The sequence below is a fragment of the Centroberyx gerrardi genome, chromosome 5 (genome assembly GCF_048128805.1).
Source record: "Centroberyx gerrardi isolate f3 chromosome 5, fCenGer3.hap1.cur.20231027, whole genome shotgun sequence".
In the NCBI taxonomy this organism is placed as follows: Eukaryota; Metazoa; Chordata; class Actinopteri; order Beryciformes; family Berycidae; genus Centroberyx; species Centroberyx gerrardi.
This window is the reverse complement of record NC_136001.1, coordinates 28,918,191-28,939,652: the sequence shown is the minus strand read 5'-3', so window position 1 is coordinate 28,939,652 and position 21,462 is coordinate 28,918,191. Positions and strand designations below refer to the sequence as shown.

General features: G+C 42.8%; 2 protein-coding genes across 2 annotated transcripts; both read left to right on the top strand.

Annotated features, from left to right (window-relative positions):
• The first annotated feature begins 447 nt into the window (after positions 1–447).
• On the top strand, positions 448–4,483 carry LOC139929908 (N-acylethanolamine-hydrolyzing acid amidase-like). Its single transcript, XM_071922978.2, has 11 exons — positions 448–910; positions 1,694–1,858; positions 2,020–2,143; positions 2,406–2,496; positions 2,731–2,816; positions 2,899–3,071; positions 3,189–3,251; positions 3,356–3,422; positions 3,584–3,612; positions 4,039–4,108; positions 4,223–4,483. The coding sequence occupies exons 1-11, from the start codon at positions 735–737 to the stop codon at positions 4,241–4,243; spliced, it is 1,065 nt and encodes a 354-aa protein (XP_071779079.1). The 5' UTR covers positions 448–734; the 3' UTR covers positions 4,244–4,483.
• Positions 4,484–5,797: 1,314 nt separating this feature from the next.
• LOC139929893 (ADP-ribosylation factor-like protein 8B) lies at positions 5,798–12,254 on the top strand. The gene is made up of 7 exons (XM_071922962.2): positions 5,798–5,987; positions 8,292–8,372; positions 8,560–8,633; positions 8,925–9,018; positions 9,575–9,642; positions 9,991–10,061; positions 10,208–12,254. The coding sequence occupies exons 1-7, from the start codon at positions 5,865–5,867 to the stop codon at positions 10,255–10,257; spliced, it is 561 nt and encodes a 186-aa protein (XP_071779063.1). The 5' UTR covers positions 5,798–5,864; the 3' UTR covers positions 10,258–12,254.
• Positions 12,255–21,462: the final 9,208 nt, after the last annotated feature.

The following is a 21,462-nucleotide window of genomic DNA, read 5'->3' as shown; positions in this document are numbered from 1 at the left end:
AACACACACAAAATATTGTTATATATTTCTATTTTCACTCTTTTATAACTTTTAGTTAGTATTTTTGTGCATATTATCCTTTTGTAGGGTCCATTTTGTTATTATTTCCAACCAATATACATGGAAAACACCTGAGCAGCATATTTTAAAAAAAATAGCTAATTAAATAAATATATAAAATAATAAATAACCAAATAAAAAAACTTCTTCATATACATTCATCATATTACACAATTTAACTTTTATAAAGATTTGAAAAACAATGTCATCTCTTTTTTGAAAGCAGCAATGATTATAAGGGTCTTAAAAAAATACATGTATTAATGTAATATTTAGCCATAACTTCATTATTATTACATTAGGCTATATTGTTAGAAAAGTGCTGCAGGTGGAATGGGGAGTTTCCGAGGAGCACCTGAATGCAGCATTTCAGTCCGTTGTAGAGTTCCCTGCGGGCAGGGAGCGACAGTTTCACGCCCATGTTACTGTTTTGTAGTTTTAGCCAGTGTAAGCACAAACAAGCTTTGCGCAAACTTCAGGAGAAACATTAACCGGCTCGGGCAGATGCATGGATTTTTACACAACAAAACAATAGTCTAACTCTGTGCGGCGTCTCTGGTCAGGTGATCAAGTCTCAACCTACCAACAGCAGAAGACGGAAGTTTGTGTAGATAGTGAACTGCTGAACTTGTCTCTATGTGTCTTTTGAGCCCGTTTGGAGTGACCTGATCATAATGCTGCGTAGGCCCGCTGTACTGGTCCTGCTTGGTCTCGTAGTGTCGTGCAGGGCAAATTTCGCTCCTCCTGTAGTCAACATAAGCCTGGATGAAGCCCCGGAGCTGCGATGGGCGCCTCTGCTGAAGGTCTTTGACATCAAGTACCTGGAGAAAGCAGCCGCAGAAGTCATTGAGTAAGTTGCACAGACGCTGTTTACAATGGGTGCAGTATAGATGGGATGATGTAAACTGATAAATGCAGTTATCAATTGTAAATGCAAGTTCATTATGTTTTGTTTTTTGTTTTTTTTAATATATATATATATATACATTATAGAAAAACACTATATTACCATGTAATATCACTATCACAATATCCTAGCTACTTATTTAAGCCTTATGTATAGTATATTATGTATCTTATTTTAATAGTAGTGCTTCATTAATGTTGAAAAATTAAAAATAAAATAAAATCTCATGTATCCCACCAAACATGAACAACTGCAGGCAATAGACAGCTCTTTGAGTATCATTTGCTGTACTTTAACTTCTCATTCTTCTTTGCTCTTATTATTGTCATAATGTAGCATAATAATCATAGTTCATGTTCAGTGGTGTAGTGGTAAATAAAAATGGTAAACTATGGGTGAACTACCAGTCAGCGTTTATCATAAGCAACTATGCCAGCCTATTATTAACAACCACTAATACAAACAAAATTAAGTTTTCAGAAAAGCATTAAATTATACTCACATTTTTTCCTTAAAAACCCTACATCAGTCTGATACTAGGCTACTTACTATGATGTATACTATGAATTTAAAGATTTATCAGCAGCCTACAATAGATGGGTAAACTATTCAGCAAATAAAAAGGTGGTTAAAGTTTAGGTGGTTTTACCTTCTACTAGGCTACATCTGTAGTGACAAATGATAGCAACAGGACAGACATGTTTTCTTCTTCTTTGTTTTTTGCAGTACTACAGTTCCAAAATGGGTGCATCATGCTCTTGCTCCTGTTGTGGTGGCCTTGGAAAAGTACATTCCTCAGCCTTATGCGGGGGAAATCCGCGGCATGGCCTCCCACTTTGGAGCCAACCTTTCAGACATCATCATCCTCAACTTTGCCTACGAATTATCTGCGTATGTACGATTTTATATCTCCTGTCTAACGGTGACGGTTTTCTCAACACATTCACAATAGAAACACTTGCAGAGGCACCCGGTGCATTAAAAGTACGCAAGAATACTTTTCCTGATGCAGAAAGCCTTCTCATGGATGAACACACTTTATGTATTCCTAGATTTTGCACTAGCATCGTAGCTCAGGACACAAACGGCCATGTGTACCACGGCAGGAACCTTGATTACCCGCATGATGTTCTAAGGAATCTGACGGTCAACTTAATCTTCCTCAAGAATGGAGAGGTATGTATTACACAGCCTTGATAGCCTACAAAAATAATAGTTTCAAGTGTTTAAAAACTGAATAGCTGTAAAGACTATTGTACTAACTCAAACTGTAGCCAGCAAAATTGCTAAAAATCATTTATGTGGAATCAATAATAAGTCAATAAACCTCAGTAGGTGCAAAATCAAAGCCCTTGCATGATGATGCGGTGTCCAAGATGTATTTTAGGTGATGTGTCCATTCAGTCAAGGTTCTGTTGTTGTTGTCAAACCCTCTCAGGTGGCGTACCGTGGAACTTCTTTTGCTGGCTACATTGGCCTGTGGACGGGACAGAGTCCTAACAAGTTCACCGTCTCTGGGGACCAGCGAGGTAGGACCGCACTGGTTGCGCTAATTCACAGGTCAAAGTTCACCAAATTTGAACTCTGCACGAGGGCAAAGTGCGAAATCATTTCACAACTGGATTCTTTTTATTCATCCTTCGCGTGGTTTTCCATTGCCGTCAAAGGGAAGCGAAACGAAATTCTGCGTAGGTTTGTGCTAATGTGACCGCGTCTTTAATTGTTCCAATGCGTGTGCACGTCTGTTTGTGTGTGATCATCAGGCAAGGACCACTGGTATGATTGGTGGAAGAATGTAGTGTCTGCTTTCCTGCTGAAAAGATCTCCAGTCAGCTGGCTGGTGCGGGAGGTGAGTATATTAAGGGAAATAAATATTATGCAGAAATGTGCAGAGAAGTGAAACACTGACTGGAAGTATCTCCACCACACAGACCTTGGAGGGAGCAGAGAACTTTCAGGATGCGGTGATGCGGCTTTCGAAAATCCCCATCATCACTGGAGTGTATTATATTGTGGGCGGGGTGCGGGCAGGGGAAGGGGCCGTGATAACCAGAGACCGAAAAGGCCCCGCTGATATCTGGCCCCTGGATACTCTGAATGGAGGGTAGGTCAAACTAAGCACAGTTCAAAATGAATTTGAGCAGGATATGGTGTAAGGAGACATTTGATGCTGAATCACACAGCTGAATCCAAACTTCTGCTATATCTGTTCCCATGCTAGTTGGTACAGAGTGGAGACGAACTTTGACCACTGGCTTCCTCCCCCGGCCAGGGATCATCGGAGGTGTGTGACTCATCTCACATGATCAGCTGCAGCACAGAAATAAACAATGTAGTTGATTATTAATATTATTATTATTACACTGTTGTTATGTGTTTATTTCTTAGAGAGGCAGCCAACAAAGCATTAAACGCTACGGGCCAAGATCACATCAACATGGACACACTTTATCAGGCGAGTGTGGGCTTTTTCAGGGGCCAGAAGTACATTTGGCATTTGAAAGTCTTCCATGTGACACTAAGAGAAATTGAGAACATACAAGTGAAACTTTGTATGGTGAACATTTTGAAATTGAGGAACAATGTATAGATTTGTAACAGAGTCTCGTCCTGCAGGTTTTGACGCTGTATCCTGTGTGTAATGGGTAAGAAGGAAGTCATTTGTTTATTATTCCCTCGTCTCTTTGTTTCAGTAAATCACATGACGGTTCATCTTGCTGAGCTGGAGCACAGAACGGCTTTCAGTTCCTTTTGCCTAAGCTCAGCAATACGGCCAACAGGCCTTTGTTTGACAGCACTGCTTAGCAGATGGGAAACGGCGTATAGGATTGTAATTGTAGAGATTAATTACAAAACGCTACAGGTGTCTTCAATTTTGATTGTATTATCAAGGTATGTTATCAAGGAATCTGTTCAAGAATGTACACGGTTGAAAGTATGTTCCCAAATGTAATAGTTTTTTTTTTGCTTGTCTTGTTTATACAGTGAGCAGATTGTGCATTAGTGGATAATATTCTTTAACTCACCACCAGCATTGAGCACTGTCTGATATCTTCATTGTTATTTCCTAGAATTACTGTCTACACAACAACAATGAGCGCAGCAACCCCTGAAAAATATAATACAGTTGTCAGGCCACAGGTAATAAAACCCCTTAATTTTTTAATTGACTTTTATCACATATCATATGAATCATGATACTCCACTGAAGCAATGAGAGCTTTTATCATTCTGCCCTTCCACCTTTGTTTCAAGGGTTGCCATTGGACCGAGTGAATCTAAAGGTTGGACCATGTTGAACTGCCAGGCCTCCAGCAGTCTGCAGTGTACTGATTTTTCCTACGAAGTGTCCTTGTGCATCTGACCTGCACAACATGATTATATGCAAATTATATAATCAGTGTGATTGACTGATAGATTGACACAGTGCTTTGCTGCCTCTAATAAAACCTGCTGACCTGCTGTGATAATTTTTGTTACCTTGTGTACCTATGATCTATTGTGTCTAGCCTAATAAAATATGGTTACTTTGTTAATTGATATTATCTGAAATCAGTTGACTTAAGCCTGTGTTTCAGTCCGTGCCTCAGGGGGGTCGAGAGTATGGAACTGAGACTTTCACAGAGCAGATCAAATATAACAAATTATATATTGTTTATTTTTATTTTTGAAAGGCATGCCTCAGCCAAACCCACATCCTGGGGTTGAGCAAAAGTACGCTGGGCAATAGAAGGGCAGTCTGTAGAAGAAGAGAGTGACAGACTGCAGCTGAGAGTTAAGGTATATTGTATAGGCTCTGCTGAATAAATGGGTCTTGAGTCTGGACTTAAATACTGAGACAATGAATGTCAGATTACTTGACAATAGCAGGGAGATTGCGGGAGGGGGTGCGGCCCTATAAGGAAATGCTTTGTCCCAAGCTGTTTTCTACAAGGACCATAGACTAAAAAATAGGACAAGGACAAGGAATCCTGCATCCTGTGAGTGGAGAGTATGGCTGGCCTTATAGAGAGTAGCCTAAGTAAATCAGTGATATAGCCTATTGAGGCACAAGACCATGTAATGCCTTTGTATGTTTGCAGTATGACTTCAAAATCAATAGTAGGCCTACATACATTTACAGAGAACCAGTGAGGCGAGACCAAGACAGGGGTAATATATTTACAGAAGACTAGCTGTTGACTTATGAATAGGCTGAACATTTCTGACTGTGGAGTTAGGACAGGACAGTCAATGCTGCACACCTAACTTGCTGCCATGGGACTGTACAGCATCTGTAGGCTACTTGACTGTGTATTTGTTTCCATACAAACAAGCAGAGAAATTCAAAGTGATGCTCGCTCTGTTTTACTTGAGGCTCTATCTTTGTGCCAGAAGTCAATCTTGCACATTTCGCGCCAAATCCTACCTGGACAAATACAGTAAAAAGAGTATCACACAGAAGTAACCAGTTTCACTACGATGGTCTCATGTTTATAGCCATTATACTATGCTATCAAAATTAATTTTAGAATGATATATTGAGGTATATTCTACACGCAGGGGCTTTAAAATGGCAATTGACATGGGGGGGGCTTTTATTTTGAAATGTACCCTCAAATTGACACACTCGTCCGCTGGTATGTCGCAGCTGACATAATTAATTTATGAACACCCTATGGATAAGAATATGTTAATTTGCCATGTAGCAATAGCGAAGCTCTAGTCCAGGTGTTATGAGTGCCTAAACAGCAGTTCTCGTGAAGTGTTGCCGGATGTAAGGTCAGGTTGTTGCCACATGATCACATGACATGACAGCGCAGCTACTTCCCGTGTAGACAGACTACTAGCCAATTCACAGGAGTAGACGGCGGCAGCGACTGGTTTTACAGCGACTGCGACTACTGTGTCATCCAACATGCTGGCCCTCATTAACAGGCTGCTGGACTGGTTCCGGTCTCTGTTTTGGAAAGAAGAGATGGAGCTTACATTAGTTGGACTTCAGTACTCCGGGAAGACCACATTCGTCAATGTGATTGCAGTGAGTAGCAAAGGAGCACAGTCAGTGTGGGCCCAGGCTACTACCTGGAAGAGACTGTGCACGAAGGTTCCTTTAACCATGTTAGAAATAGATTTAATGGTGCCAAAAAAACTAGCTCACTATTTGTATTATACTTTGGGGCCATTACTGCGTGATTGGGTGCTTTTTGCGGCTCAAAACACGTTCGTGCGGTACGAAGCATGATAGTGTGATTCACCTTAACTGTTGTTTGGCTAGCTTAACGTGAAATGACGAAGTTCGTATAGGCGAAACCTGTTACTATGCGCATGCTTGCGAAATCGGTCGCGTAAACAGACTTGTAGCCAGTGCTTTGCGAAAGCTGCTGGTATTTCAACATCCCCGATATGTTGACAGCACTGGCTACCATTTAATTTTGTAAACAACCCTCTTGCCTACGTCATCAAGGGTGCAGTGAAGCTGACAGGGCCTGGAGCCGTCATGGCCACTGCCTGCTATCACAGGATGATTAAGCTATGTATAGCCTAATTAATGGCGTTCATTACCGTTACCCTGAGTCCTCTCAAGGGTTCCTCCCAACAGAAACGTTCCCTCTTTGGCCAGTTATTTTAGCTCAGATTTATACTTGGCACTTTGTCATATAGGGCACTATTTTTTGTAAAAGCTTGCCACGTTTCATGATCATCAAACCCAAAATCACATGTCCCTCATTGTTGGGTCTGTATACTGTTTAGCTTGTTTGGCCTGTTTCACAGCCATGGCTAGGTGTGATGCACTGCAGTTGTTTCAAAGGGATAGGCCACACTGGACTGGAGACAGTGTCTGTCTTGAAACTCGTAGGCCACAATACTTGGCCCCTTGCTTGGATTTATCACGAGAATACACCATTCTTTTCCACTTACTTGTGGTCAGGTCAGGTGATCTGTAATGAGGTTTGGATAAAGCTGCCCTCTGGTTCACCCTATCATTGGGAGGCTATTAGAATGAGCCCAGGCCCTACTATAGGGGCTACACAACCAAGGCTATGAATTGTGCATATTTGACATTTTTGTCATATTTTATGCTTCTTAGCTTCTTGAGGGACTTAAAACTAGGCATGATACTTACCAAGGCTGTGTTTAAGATGTTTGGGCTGGCTCTGGAGCAGGATGACTCCACCTTTAGGCTATGAGCCAATTTCATTCCTATAGGTGAATTGAAATAATATGGTGTTCCTTATTTTGAGTTTATGGATTATTGGGATACAGAAGTTAAGGTTGATAAAGAAAGGCATAAATGCTAATGCAAAGAAGGCACCATCTTATATGATTCATAGAGCAAATGGGCAAGTGTTCAAACAGAGCATCCAAAAATGTTTTCGCTTGTAATCTAATCATGCTACAATTTAATCTTTTATGACCTTTCCTGTGCTCTGAAAAGATCCACATTGAAGGCCTTTCATGTTTGACTGCATGTGAATCAAATCACCCACATCAAGTTTAATAAATGTAGAGTAATTGCCTCCGCCAACGGAGTTGGACAGGAGTTATGTTTTTGCCCTGTTCCGTTTGTCTGTCTGTTAGCAGAATAACTCCAAAAGTTATTAACGGATTTGCATGAAAATTTGTAGAAAGTTTGGTCATGGGGCAAGGAAGAATGGATTAACTTTTCACACTGATTGGCTAAAGGGATGTGAGGCAATGGGCGTGGCTTCTCATAAAAACGCATGGAACTTCCAAATCGATTCACATAACACCATCAAACTTTGTGGCCAATCAGCAGACAGAAGAAGAGGCAAACCCTCGATTGTTGGCCCAATCAAACAACATGGGGAACTGGAGAGCTCATTTCCAGTTTAGACATAATCGCCCTACCAATTTTTCCCGAAGTTGGTCCAGTGGTAGAAAGGCAGCCCTAATGGCCACTGAACTGAATAGTGCTGATTGGCCATGTGGTGTTGAGATAATCAGCTAAAATGCAGGCTAGAATTTGAACAGGCAGATCTCATGTCCCATTTCAGGTCCAGTCATAAAAGTGTGGTCATCTCTTGATGTGAAACAAGTTGGTAATGGGTCATGGAAGAAATCATGAACTTTTGGTGAAAATCGGACATGTGGAACTGGTATATATTGACAATCGCATAGCGTTGGCGGATGTATGCGCTCTACAGTGCCATCTAGTTTTGATTCGGTGACATTCGGTGCAAGATACAGTAGAGACAGAAGACTCACTAGATATATGTCACTATACATGTAATTCAGAATCCTTCAGTACCTGTGTGCGTTTTAACAGCATGGCATGCAGTAAACATTAACATACCATCTTTCTTACATTTGTGTCTTGCAGTCAGGCCAGTTCAGCGAAGACATGATCCCCACAGTCGGTTTCAACATGCGGAAGGTTACTAAAGGCAATGTGACGATAAAGGTAAGCTACGTCTGCCAGCTTCGAGCTGGATCTTTTAGCTTGTCAACTCTCAATTTCACTCTGGACCGAGGCCAGCCCAGAGCTTTGTATTCTGCGCTCTGGAGCAGTAATGGTGCAATGATGTGTTGTATTAAGGATAAAAATCTGCGTAACTGTGTTTTTTTGATTCTGTGCTGTCTCGCCACAGATATGGGACATAGGTGGACAGCCTCGGTTCAGAAGCATGTGGGAGCGCTACTGTCGAGGAGTCAATGCTATTGTGTAAGTTTCTGGGCACTCCAGAGTACAGCAAATGGGCTTTGTGAATAGAAATGTATTATCAGGAGTTCCTAAGGTCATTGAAAACCTAGAAATCAGTTTCCAGGCCTAGAAAACTTGATGGAAATTATAGGCCTACATTCAAGATTTTTCAGCTGGTAGATCCGGATACTTTTTAAAGGAATAGTAACCCAAATAATACATCTCCTGATTACAAGTCCAAAGTGATAGTTGTAAAGCAATCCATGTATTTGAATGCTGCCAAACCCTAAGCCATATTTCTCTCCTTTGCAGTTACATGGTGGACGCAGCAGACCGAGAGAAGATAGAAGCTTCCAGAAATGAACTCCACAACCTTTTAGATAAACCGCAGCTACAAGGAATACCCGTAAGGGGCCATTGGCACTTGAGTTCATCAGACCCAAAGATCGTGATGTTACAGCCTAATCTTGGTTCATGACATTGATTTATGTGGCTCCAGTGACTCCGGTCACAAGCTCTTATTAGCCTCATAATTAGTTATCACTGCAACTAATGGGTTGTAGTGACTCAGGCTTGATGGCATTGCACTAAGTGGTCATTTGAACCCAAGCCAGGATTGTTAAATTCGTTTTCAATATCCGAGCTGACAGGATAATGACATGACAGTGTTTGACATGCTGACTCGGTAGGCTTCCGGCTGCTGTGACTCAACACTGTCTGCTCTGTCCTCAACAGGAAGCGTTCTGAGATGAGTGGAGCACGAGGTTGACAGAAATCCTGTTGATTGTCTGATCACACTGTGTGAAAATGCTGATACATTATTAGACCGTGGAAATCTCTCTTTTTTTTCTATCACAGACCGCTTGGGGGAATTAGTTATCTATATAGATTTCAGTCACAGATTGCCATACATCCTTATAGCTTATATTATTCTCTCCCTTTTTCTCTTTGTCATTTTTCAGGTTCTAGTCCTGGGCAACAAAAGAGACCTACCCAATGCACTTGATGAGAAGCAGCTTATTGAAAAAATGTGAGACACTCAGACTATTCTTTGCTGATGATCCTTCACTACCATCAGGGCTACTCGCATTGTGGCCAGAACCTAATGTATCCAAAACCGCATGTCTATTTTTGTGTCAGTGGTTTGTTTATTAGACATGAAGTATGCTATAACCATAAATAGTGGATGTATCATGTCAGGAATCATCACCAATACATTAAGCTCAGGCAGATCATCAGGAGATATAATCTAGTTCTCAAACTGAAGCTGGAGAGACAAGATCATATCCTATCTGTGTTGTGAATTTTTGTTCAGGATTTTGTGTAATTAGCATTTTTATGACACTTTTCCTGCTTTTTATCATCCCCCTTTTTACAGGAACCTGTCTGCCATCCAGGACCGAGAGATCTGCTGCTACTCTGTCTCCTGCAAAGAGAAAGACAACATAGGTAAGCATGAGATTGCATTTTAAACAACACTACATCATACTCATGGTCACAACTGTTTTTCTTTGTTGTCGAATATCAATTTCACCCGCTGAGCTCATAGTGATGTCTCTGATTACGTTTTTTTTTGCGTGTCACCTCATCCACAGATATCACGCTGCAGTGGCTCATCCAGCATTCGAAGTCGCGGAGAAGCTGAAAGTGAAGCCCCACCGCCCCACCGCCCCACCCCCACCCCCACCCCCACTCCCCAGTCCCAGCTCTGGCCTCAGCCCCTAATGGTCATGGGTCCTTTACAGTCATCCCTTCCACTGCCTCTGTGAAGTAATCCAGCTCTCTCCGCTCACCACCACCACCACCACCATCACCCGCACCACCACCACCCGCACCACCCAGTACACTACCATAGATGTGTAGTCCCTGTACAGCACTACCGCCGCCCCAGCTATCTGGAGTCTTGAAAAGTTGTCTCAGTTTACTGTGCTAGAACGTGGATTGTCCATACCCATCATGCCTTATTGCCTGGGGATGCTCTGTGTCTGTGTACGTCATGGAGGGTTTTTTGTTTGTTTGTTTGATTGTTTCAAGTGGTTTTCATTACCCTTGACACAGGAATCTAATGACGTTGCAGTCTTGGGTGGAACTCCTATAACCCATCCGTCATCCAAGATCCATTCTGTTGCCTGTCAGCATCTGGTGTTCATGTGACATTGCGTGATTGTAGTTTTTAACAGTTATCTGCCAAGTGACGATGGTGGCTTGCGCGAATGCCTTCGATTCGTGATAAACTCTTAGCAATGTAGCCTGCATTTTATTTGCTGGCATATGGAAATTATCCATTTTATTAAGTGACTTAAATTCAAGAGTTTACAGATTTAAAAAAAATAAAATAAAAAGATACACGGGAAAGTTAGATTGTGTGAGTGGTTGTTGTTTCTAAGCTAAATCCTAAGATTGGTCAGCAGAGTTTTAAGTGCCTTCTGCTACATGAGTGTTCCAGACAGACAGTTATTGCCCAATGCAACTTCAACCCCACTATTACAAAGCGCTTGGTGCAGCTGCAGCATTGATCCCTTGGTTACACTTTGCAACATCTCTTGACAATCTCATTTTATGTAATGCAATCACATAAATACACTTTGACGACCGAGAAAGGGCACCGCTGTTAAAATGATGGAAAATGGGGGAGGGAGAAATGGACTATTGGGATGGAGCTGTACTAGTTTAATGAGAAAATGTTACATTTGTTTGCTTGATGGGTAATTTGAATGTCATTTCACTGTAGCCTGTGACTATTTTATGTAGCTTGAAACGTAGGCTGTCTCCTGCTTGCAGTTCTCAGGACGTTATAGGATATTTTGTGATTGTCTAAACACAGTATGGGTGTGCCCAAATATATATTTCATGATTCCTATCAAGTTCAGGTCGGATAACAGGAAAGCCAGTGTTAGTCATGATTGAGGTTGTGGCATAGATGCCGGTCCATCAGTTCAGAGCATCGGATGCTTGATGTCATCAATGCCTTGTCAGCTGTTACGCCCTCGCCTGAGTCATGATGTCCTATGTAAAGCCTTACCAGTCCAAGGACAAAGCTGTGTCCTCTCAAAATGACACGCTGACTGACACGACGTCGGTCCCTTTCAGCGAGAAGACAATGATTTTCACAGGTTCGGCCGCTGTTCTCAGATTGATCCCTCGCAATAGCTTACATCATGTATATTAATCTGCCCCTTGCCTGGTCAGCGCATCTCGATCAATCAGTTTAAGGTTGTCTTTTGTGTGTGTGTTGTGGGTTGGGGGCTGAATTGGATATCACTGTTGCTATGTAGGCCTACATGGCTTAGAATTCTGCATCTCACCTTTTTGTCTCGTCTAAAACTCCTTCATGGTCTGTCTGTTATTTCACACGTCGCTCTGTGTCTACTGGTGATCGTCGTAATCCTGAATGTTGATTGTTGGGACCACAGCAGCAGTGAGGGGCTGTTCAATTGGGTGACTGTGTGGGTAATTGGGTAAAAGCTTTGTTACCTGTGTAATAATATAGCTTATTTGCAATTTGTATGTGCATGTGCTAAACTTATTCACATTCAATTGCAGACTTTGTAAATAAGAAGTTAGCATTTTTATTCAAACAAATGCTCTTGTAGATGTCATGCATTCTTCCCCTGTGATTGCTAATAAATTTGTTTTTATTTTTAAGGATTTCAAGTCTGGCATCCGTGTTGATTGGGGAAATTGTAGATTCACTTCTTCCCACTAGGTGGAGGCAAAGGGCTGTGGATGGGAACGATCATGGCAGAGGAGAGGAGCTTTGATGTCTCCATATCAACTCTGGTTGTCTTGAAAGTTTCTCCTGAAGTTCTGTTCAGTATCGTGCAACATCATAAGCCTGTTTTCCAGCGTTTATGATGTGTTGTAGAGCAGGGTTCCTACGCAGTGCTGGAATAGTCAAATCTATCATGAGGTTTTGAATTGTGCAAAATGTCAGGAGAGGTTAGTATACTCATACATTCTGTAATGGTAGATGTACAAGTAGAAAATGGATGTTTTTCAGTCATTTGAGTTCCTGAATCCAACCAAACCGGGTCCCAAATGAGCTGCTAGTCGAGCTACATACACCCACAATTTGCTCTGCTCTCATAATTTGTCATACAAACGTAACATTATAACTACCTTTGTGGATAGATATGATTCTGTGTTTTCCATTAAGCGGCGTACAGATCCCATAATAGATGCTTAACACCTTTCAGTGTTTCTTGGCAGAGAATTCCTATTATCCATAGAAATTTAACACTTAGCTAAACAGAACGGTAAGACAAGCGCAGGGAGTGTGTGTTGCAAACTAGGGGGTAATAAAGCGAGTCGTGTTCTCGCAGCTGGAACTGTACCGAGCCTTCAGAGAGCAGGCCCGCCTGTTAAAGCAGGAACACCTTAATTAATCTCATTTCTTAAACACAGGCTTTAATGAACAGCTGCTGGCATTTATTGTATGCCAGTGCTGTAGTTTGGACCTGCGGACAGATCCAGGTGTTATCTGATGAACTCCATGGGCAGCGGAGCCTGTTTGCGTGTGTGTGTCTGTCTGCGAGGGAGCTTGTATGTGTGTGTGGGTCCGCGAGTGTGTGTGTGTGTGGTTTACAATTACAATGACCACAAGGGATTAAGTGGTGGTTACGGCCCTGCCACATGGATTTATGCACAGAGCAGGTCACAGAGACGACCCGAAGGCGTGACATACCATTAATGTAGTTACACTCTATTACCATCGCGCTCATTATGTAATGTGACATGTGTTGCACCTACCACCTGTCTCAGCTGCACTGTTTGCATTCCTTAAGTGTCCAAAATTGCAGTTCTGTCACATAAATGGCCGTTCGTCACCAAAATGACAAGGGCCGCGATCAGCTGAAGTATGGAATATTGATTTAGACGCATGTTTCGCTCCCTTATAACCTGTCTAATTAACCCCTGGGCCTAAATAAGCCCCATCTCTATTGTCTTGGAGAGGACCTTGACCGATGTCTTTAATAAGGATATGAATCAGCTTTCCATAGGATCAAGTCTCCAGATAATGACGACATATGGATCTCACACACACAGCACTAGGGATAATCCTCTGTACTTGCTGTCATCTTTAAGGAAATGGGACGAAATCCATTGTCCACATGATGTCCCCTTTCCAAGTTTTAAGCTTTCTCTATGAACACTGAACCTCAGCAACGTAACACTTGTTTGACAGTGAGCACCGGTATTCAGCTTCCTGACTATAACATGCCCGCCTCTCTGATACACACGAACAGTTCCAGATTGAATCTGCTGTTGCTGACGTGGGCTGGTTGAGTTCTGTCTGTCCAACAAAAACCCTGGACAGCTTCACTCAACACTCCGCACGGGAAACGATGATTTCACTCAACCTTCCGGCAGCACTGTAACAAGCGAACATATCGCACCTTGTTTATGCAGCTTTATGGCCCATTTTTCACGTTGTCTGTGCAGCAATGTGAGAGGGAGAGGTCGCACTCTTACCTAACTCAAGAGACTGACTTGAATTTTCTTACAGTGAGGAAAGGTTTGACATCTTTGCGATCTAGGCAGACAACTTGGAGTTGTGTTCTCTGAAGCATTAACACCTACCACACCTATCAAGGCTGAAGCATCCCAATTTCCTCTCTCTTGTGCTCTCTCTCCCTCCCTCCCTCCCCTCTCCCTCCCTCCCTCCCTCTCCCCATCATTATAAACTGCGTTTATATCCTCCAGGCAGGCCTATGATAATATTTAGTCCACTTTCAGCATTCAGACTTTCAGGTCAGTGTTTACTATACGCAGCATCCGCAGTGCTGATGTGCAGTGATCACCGAGCATCTCACTAAATCTCCAAGCTGACAAGATGCGGTCCCGAGGGTGAAGGTCATTTTAAGGCTGATTTATACTTTGTAGCACCTGTATCTCTATACGTTTTAAACAGGAGGGAATTAAAGTCCATGTCTTGTGTTTTGTTACCTGGCGTTTAATATACATGTTCAGCAAATGAAAGTAAGAAAATTTACGTTTGGCAAATCAAGTAATTTAATGGGAGTAGTGCTGACTGGCCTCTAAACAGTCATTCATATTTAAACATGATTTCATATTGGCCCAGCCAGTCAGTTGTTTATTTGCTGCTCTTGTTACCTCTGTGTGCCAGTAAGTCCTCTTTGTACATCTGACAGAGATGACATCAGAACACCACTGTCTTTGGCTGATCTAACTATGGGGTAATTTGTCCCGGGATACAAAAGCCTCTGTTTTACGAGAAGCAAATAAGTTGTTCCAAAGTTGTTAAATTATAGTTTGGGGATTAGAGGTTCGGAGGCCCCGACCCTGACAGGCGTCTGCAAACACCTCATTCACGTCCCTGCTTGGGCCATAATTTGGCACTAATCGCTATGTGTGGAATGTCACATGATTAATACGGAGCTGCATGGCACACATCACCGTCCTTTACTGCTCTACACCCCATAAAAGACATATGGTTACATGCATGCTCACCCTGTAATAGCCCAGCTTAATAGGCTCCTTAGATGAATACATTCCTGACCCTAATTGGTTTACGTTGGCCATTTTATTGTCAGTTACTACTATGGATACACCGATTAGGATTTTTGAGCCAATATGTTCACCTATTTTTTTTTTTTTCAAATCAACTGTTCTCAATCTGATAATTTTATTTTTTAGTTTTTAATACAGTCTCTTTCAGTCTATCAGTTTCTCCAATTTATTACCTTTGTTTTTTGGGACTGTTTGAAATATGGCTTGATAATTCAATTTAATGTGTGAATATATGAAGTTTTTGCATTAGATGGTAGAGCAGTGGATCTCAAGCTAGGGGTCGCGGCCCCACAGAGGGTCAGCAGATGATTTTGGAGTGGATTTTTGGAATGTAAAAAATATATGTAATATTAATGATTATGTTTTGAATCTTTGTGTTAATTTCCCTTTTCCTGTGAAATTGTGAATATTTGCAGCCACTAGGTGTCTTCCAATGAATTAATAAAGTAAAATACCCTGAAAATCATCAGCTGGGGTCAAAGTTCACCTCCCTGCACCTTACACTTGCAGCAGGAATCATCAGTAGGCATTGCTTTGTTTTCCAGGGCTTGCGAGTCGCAAAGGAAAACCACTGTTCCGAGTCGTAAGAGAGAAAGTTATTTTTATTTTAGTTAAACCAACACTTTTCTTTTTTGATTCAGGGGAGTGGAGAAAAGCTGCTGAGACCTCCAAATGCAATAATTCCATTTCCACTCAGTGAGAGTAATCTTTCAGGTCCATTCTGTTATCCGGCGTCCTCTCAGATAGCCAGCTCCCCTGTGAACGCTTTCATACTCTCACCTCCCTGCCTCGGCTCCGCCACTCTCCCCTCCTCAGATTCCATTAAAAATCATAACTTCAGCTCCTGGGGCTCTGATCAAATAGGGAGGCTAATGCATTTTTCCCTGCTTTTTGATTTTTTTTTTTTTCCCAATGTACCTCATATTTACATATAGATTGAGTATTTATCAGTCCGCATTTTAAGGCAGATTCACTGTAGTCCACTTTATTAAACCATGTTGGATTTATGTATATTTAATGAAAAGTTGATGTAGGGAGTGTAATTCTTTGAACAAGGGAGTATACATGGTGTGTGGGGAGAATAGTAATGCGAGGGTCTTGGACAACTGAACTTAGGAGTCTTCAACTTTGTTTGCTGTGGTTTGGTCAGTGTTGGATGGTGCATTGTCCGGTTCCTTTGCACCTCTACCTACTCAATATCCCGCTAAATGTAAAACTGAAAACTCTTAAATCTGTGAGAACTCCATTGAGAACTCCATTGCTTCAGATATCAAAGGCTTCCACTGTTTTTTTCCCCACTGGACATTGACATTATCATAGGTAATGATGAGTTTCATACATGATAAATGCAGAGTTTGAGGACTTGTAACAGACTTCCATATTGTCAGGTTCTGCTGTCCGCCTTCCCGGTCCCACATTGGCTTCTGTGGACTGGGATTTGTCCCTCCAGGATCCATGGAGGCTTGACATGTGTGTTCCACTGTCATCATTTGATAAGGGACATGAAAACACAACCCTGGAGGTAGAGATCAAACCTTTGACTTCTTTTTCCTGCTATAAAAGGGGATGGAGGTGAGATAGGCAAACAGCCACGCCCGAGTCAGGCAAGTCGGAGCAGGCTTTTGATCCTCCCGTCACTCTCCCATTGGGATACAAGTCATACAGATATACCAGATATACAGATATACCATATTCACAGACGTCATCATAGAGATACATTTTTTTTGCCGCACAGGTAACATGAAGTCAGAGAAATCAACTGTGAAGAAAAGTATATCCACCATAGCTTACATGCATTCAGAAGCAAACAATGATAATATTGTTAATAATAAAATAAAGGGCAAAGCTTACATGTTGGCCTGATTCTGCAGTATATTCCACAGTGCCTGAGTCCATGTATACAATTTAGTGTCATCTACCTATGTTGTGCAAAGTTGTTTCTTGACACACAGGAATGCACTGTCTTCCATATCACCTCCATCTCATTACTATGACCCTACACCACACCGCACCACACATTAGGGTTTAACCCATATGGGTTTTTGAAGGCTGATATCAATATTTTTGGATTGAGGCTGCCAATAGCTGGCATTTTGTGCCAATATTCAGTATAGATTTAGATTCTGACCATTTGTGTGCCGAAAAATCCAAAAAGTGACTAGCTTTCAGTGTTTCCCCCAGAATTGTATTCTTTTCTGGGTGGAAAAGCCTCTGAAACAGCATTTAGACCATCATGGGACACTAAAACTCTCCACTGAAAGCCATATTAAAATAGACCTTCAAACTGGATGCAGTTAGACTGGGTTACTCATCAACTAATACTGGACCCTGGGGAGGTTTTTAAACTGAACAAGACAATTGTCAAGAGAGAAAAAAGAAATACATGTCACTAAAATGCATCTCTTCTGATAAATGTGGTCCAAAATCTCACTCGCCACTACAAAAGATGTCCTCACTGTGAGCTCGCAGCCTTCCTGGCTGGAGGCTGGAGGAATCCGCTTTTGTTTGCTCTTTGTTTGTGTGCAGCATCAGGTATGAGTGTGTTGAGAGGACTTCACAGGGGCCGTGCGAGTCCTTTATCCTCCAGTCACCGTGGCTTCAGGTTGACAATGGCTGAAAACCCCGTGGGCTGTGAAAAGAGAGGCTGACAGGAGAAATGCTGCACTGCAGGCAGGAATGTTGGGGGGGGGGAAGAAGTGATGAACAATGGGGGCGAAATAATGTAGTGCAAACAGTGTAGAGAGAGGATGCCATTTCCTGTGTGTTAGGTATAGTTTGGTATTTGATGCTCAAACCTATTCATAGTATTCCACCCCCCCCCGACTTCCATCCCCCTGCCGCCCCGACTCGTCTGAATAAGGCCTTGATGAGACTTTGGACTCACCTCAATGAGAGGGACAGATGTTCCCTCGGGGCCAGATGAAGTGGGAACCCGGCGACTGCTGGATTCGGACCAGATAACCTGCCTTTGATATCCAGCAGAACTTTTCCTCGGCAGGTCGCTCGCTGGCCTTGGCAGTAAACAGGAGGCCTCTCTCTCTCTCTCTCTCTCTCTCTCTCTCTCTCTCTCTCTCTCCGAGCCAATCGGAGGGAACAACAGTCCTTACCTTGGTCTGATCCCCTGCCAGGGCGCCTTCTGTGGCTGTCCTGGAGTCGGCGCAGACATACAGGGGCAGTTATATATTCCTCCCTAGCTGCACGTCACATTGAACAAAAGTTATCATAGCTCCAGATGAACAGTGACTTATGAAGAGGTGATGTCATTCTGAGAGATAGGCCCGTGATCTCCTGCTCTTCCGCCAGCTTGATCCTCTTAGATAATCCTCCTGACTGCATTTGTTTGAATTTTTTTCTCATTCATGAGGGAAATAGCCCCAGCACTATCTATTGAGCAACATGCCTTGCCCTTGCTCATACAATACGAGCAGCAATTTTCCCTGTGGGTTTACGCTCCATTATAAACTGCGAGAGGGTCTAAGTTTACTGATGGGAAACAGCTGTAGTCCTTCCTACCTCTGTCACAGGACTAGGAAAAATATCACTTTGGCAACGATCAAGCACCTGCCTGAACATACGCACACTTTTCACCTACAAGCTGCGTGCACAGAGAAAGAGAGAGAAGTGTGTTGCATGACAGTAAAGTCACAGCTCTTACTAATACATAGATATTGAGTTTCGCCATGACCTTCTTTTTCCTTTCCTATTACACGTTCATGTTTTCCACACTGCATTGTGTATGTGTGAGTTTAATGGACTGTCCATTTAAATTTCACTAACTTGACTGCAATGGTTTCCAAGTGGCAGCTTTGCTTTTGCGTGTTGTCGTTGAGGCTTTTCCAAAGCAAACTTTCCAGTCATTAATTCTGTTGCCGTGTTTTGTGTGAAGGATTGCCTATTCAACCGCCCCTATGTGTTTTTGTGTAATTAAAGAAGTGTTTGAACAAGATCTGACGAAGAAAAGCGTTTGGATACACAGGAAAGGAGACGAAGCATTGCAATCACAGCTGAAGAAAGAATTACATTCTTCGACGTAGTTAGCATGTTCTTCACACTCACTCGGCTGCCAAGGTAAAAACATTTCCGAGAGACGTGATTAAAGGTTGCTAGAATAGTGCTTACAGATCAACATTTGCGCGCAGCATTTGCATGTCTTTTAACAGAAAGTCATTCTGTAAAGTGTAACATGATGAAGCAGGACTGGAATGCTATTGTTTTGCAGGAATGCTATTTCCTTGGTGTTGGCATTTGACCCCAAAATGAGGACAAGTTGCTATTTCTGTTGGAGTACGACTCGGTGCCAGGCCACAGCTCTCCCCCAGGGTGACACCTTGTGCTTGATGGTAAACAATAACCTGGTGTCCTAGGATAGGGAATCACCGCAAAAGTTATGGTACCGGCGCCAGCTCTAATAGCAAACTCAATACCAGCTCTAAAGTGAAGCTTTTTTTGATACTTTTGCATGTAAAATGAAAATGCTTCATAATAAATCAGGCTAGTTTCAGTGTATCTTTTGCTTTTCTTAATATTAGAACACCATGATAAAGTGATGATCCGCAGAATCGAACAGTTCTGACTTCCGTCTGATACCGTTGATTATCTATGAATCAATATTGGTACTAAAAACAGTGTAATATCAGTATAATTTTTCAGTACTCAGCCCTAATGAGACACACCAGATGCCAGTGACAGGGCCGTCTAAGCAGCTACGCACTCCCAGCTCTCAGTTCCATAGCTAATCGGAAACATTAACCAGCCACTGTAAACATGAGGCAAACAATGAACTCATTTTTTGGAAGTGTTCCTCTCTGGCTCAAAATGACATATATCAGACTATGTTTTGGGTATAAACATTCAATTGATATTTGGATGTACTGATATTTGAATAAATGTATCAATAGATGAATATATGTTTTACATCCAAATGAATCTGACGCTTGGAAAATGTTAATAATTCAGCGTCTTCCAACAGAATCAGACTGTACTTATTCCCCGGTCCTTACCCATGTAAACCTCTCCCTCTATTCCTGTCACGTGCAACTCAAACAGGCTAATGCTGAGTAAACCAAGAGAGGGAAATTATTGTTTGTTCTTGCGAAATTGGTTGTATTTTCTTTGGAACCGTACCCAGACAAGTTCCTGGCCTTAGACCACGACACAAAGCTGTGTGGATATAGACAGAGCACAGAGAGAGAGAGGTTGCAGAAGAACTTAGTGAAGTGCCTTTTTCCTCTCTGCACTGAATAATCGCACTCAGAGTATTGTGCATTCACAAGATTCTTGGCTGTGTCTCATTTCAAAAGTGATGTTTTCTTTTCTGTGCATCAATTCCCGCAGGCTTTTGTCACGAGTCACATCTCGGTTTCTTCGCTCGAGACCTTTTCTATCTGAAATTTTGTAGCTCCGTTGTATCCAAACATCCTTTTTAAACGGGGGAATTCGAGATGGTATTTTCTTTCATTTCCTAGTGACACTGGCTTTGTCCGTCCTTTGCGCAGGCTTGACGTGTGGAATGCGTCGTGTCACATTAGCGCTTTGCCATGGCTTATCGCATTCCCATTACGCCATGGTGGCTCTCTAGTGTTGGTGGTCCCCTCAGCTCGAGACGCGTCGCATCGCCGCCATTGTCAACTCCCGTCCCCACCCTTTCACCCCGAGAGGTGGCAGCTCTACCTCCTAACAGGGTTCGCGTCACACACTCCCACCGATCTCTCCGCGCATGATCCCCCCCGGAGAGGGTTCACTGCCATCTTTGTTCCTCCCGCCTCTGCGCGTCTCGAGAAAAGCGAGAGGCTCGGCGCATTCCAGCGGCGGCCGGTCATTGAGACCTTTTCTATTGAGGCGGGAGAGCAGGTCCGGCTCTCTGTCTCCGGCCTGATGGATGGCCTGTCTGAGTTTATCTGAGCAGGACGGACGCTGCGCTGGCTGGGGCCCGGAGATTGTCACTCCTGACTGCTTTATCAGGGCCTGACTTATAGAGCTGTCATCCTCTCAGAGCAAGGTTCCCAGGCACCTCGTCCAGCCACCTCCCCCCCCCCCTGTCTGTCACGCTGCCACCCAGGGACCTTGGCCTGCCTGGCTGCCTGGCTGCTTGACTGGCCGGCCGCCTCCCTCCCTCCCACCCACCCAGGGACAGATACATTAACAGAGTTGTCTCGATCCATCAGCTCCACCCTTGGGAGTTAGGCAGCCTGGTGTTAGAGGCACTCCGTTGCCAAGTGGTATTAACTCCAGATGAGGTGTGGAGGCTCTTATTCTAGACACAGATAGGCCTCGAGTGTCGATAAATGATTATTTCTTACTACACTACATGCTCAAGACA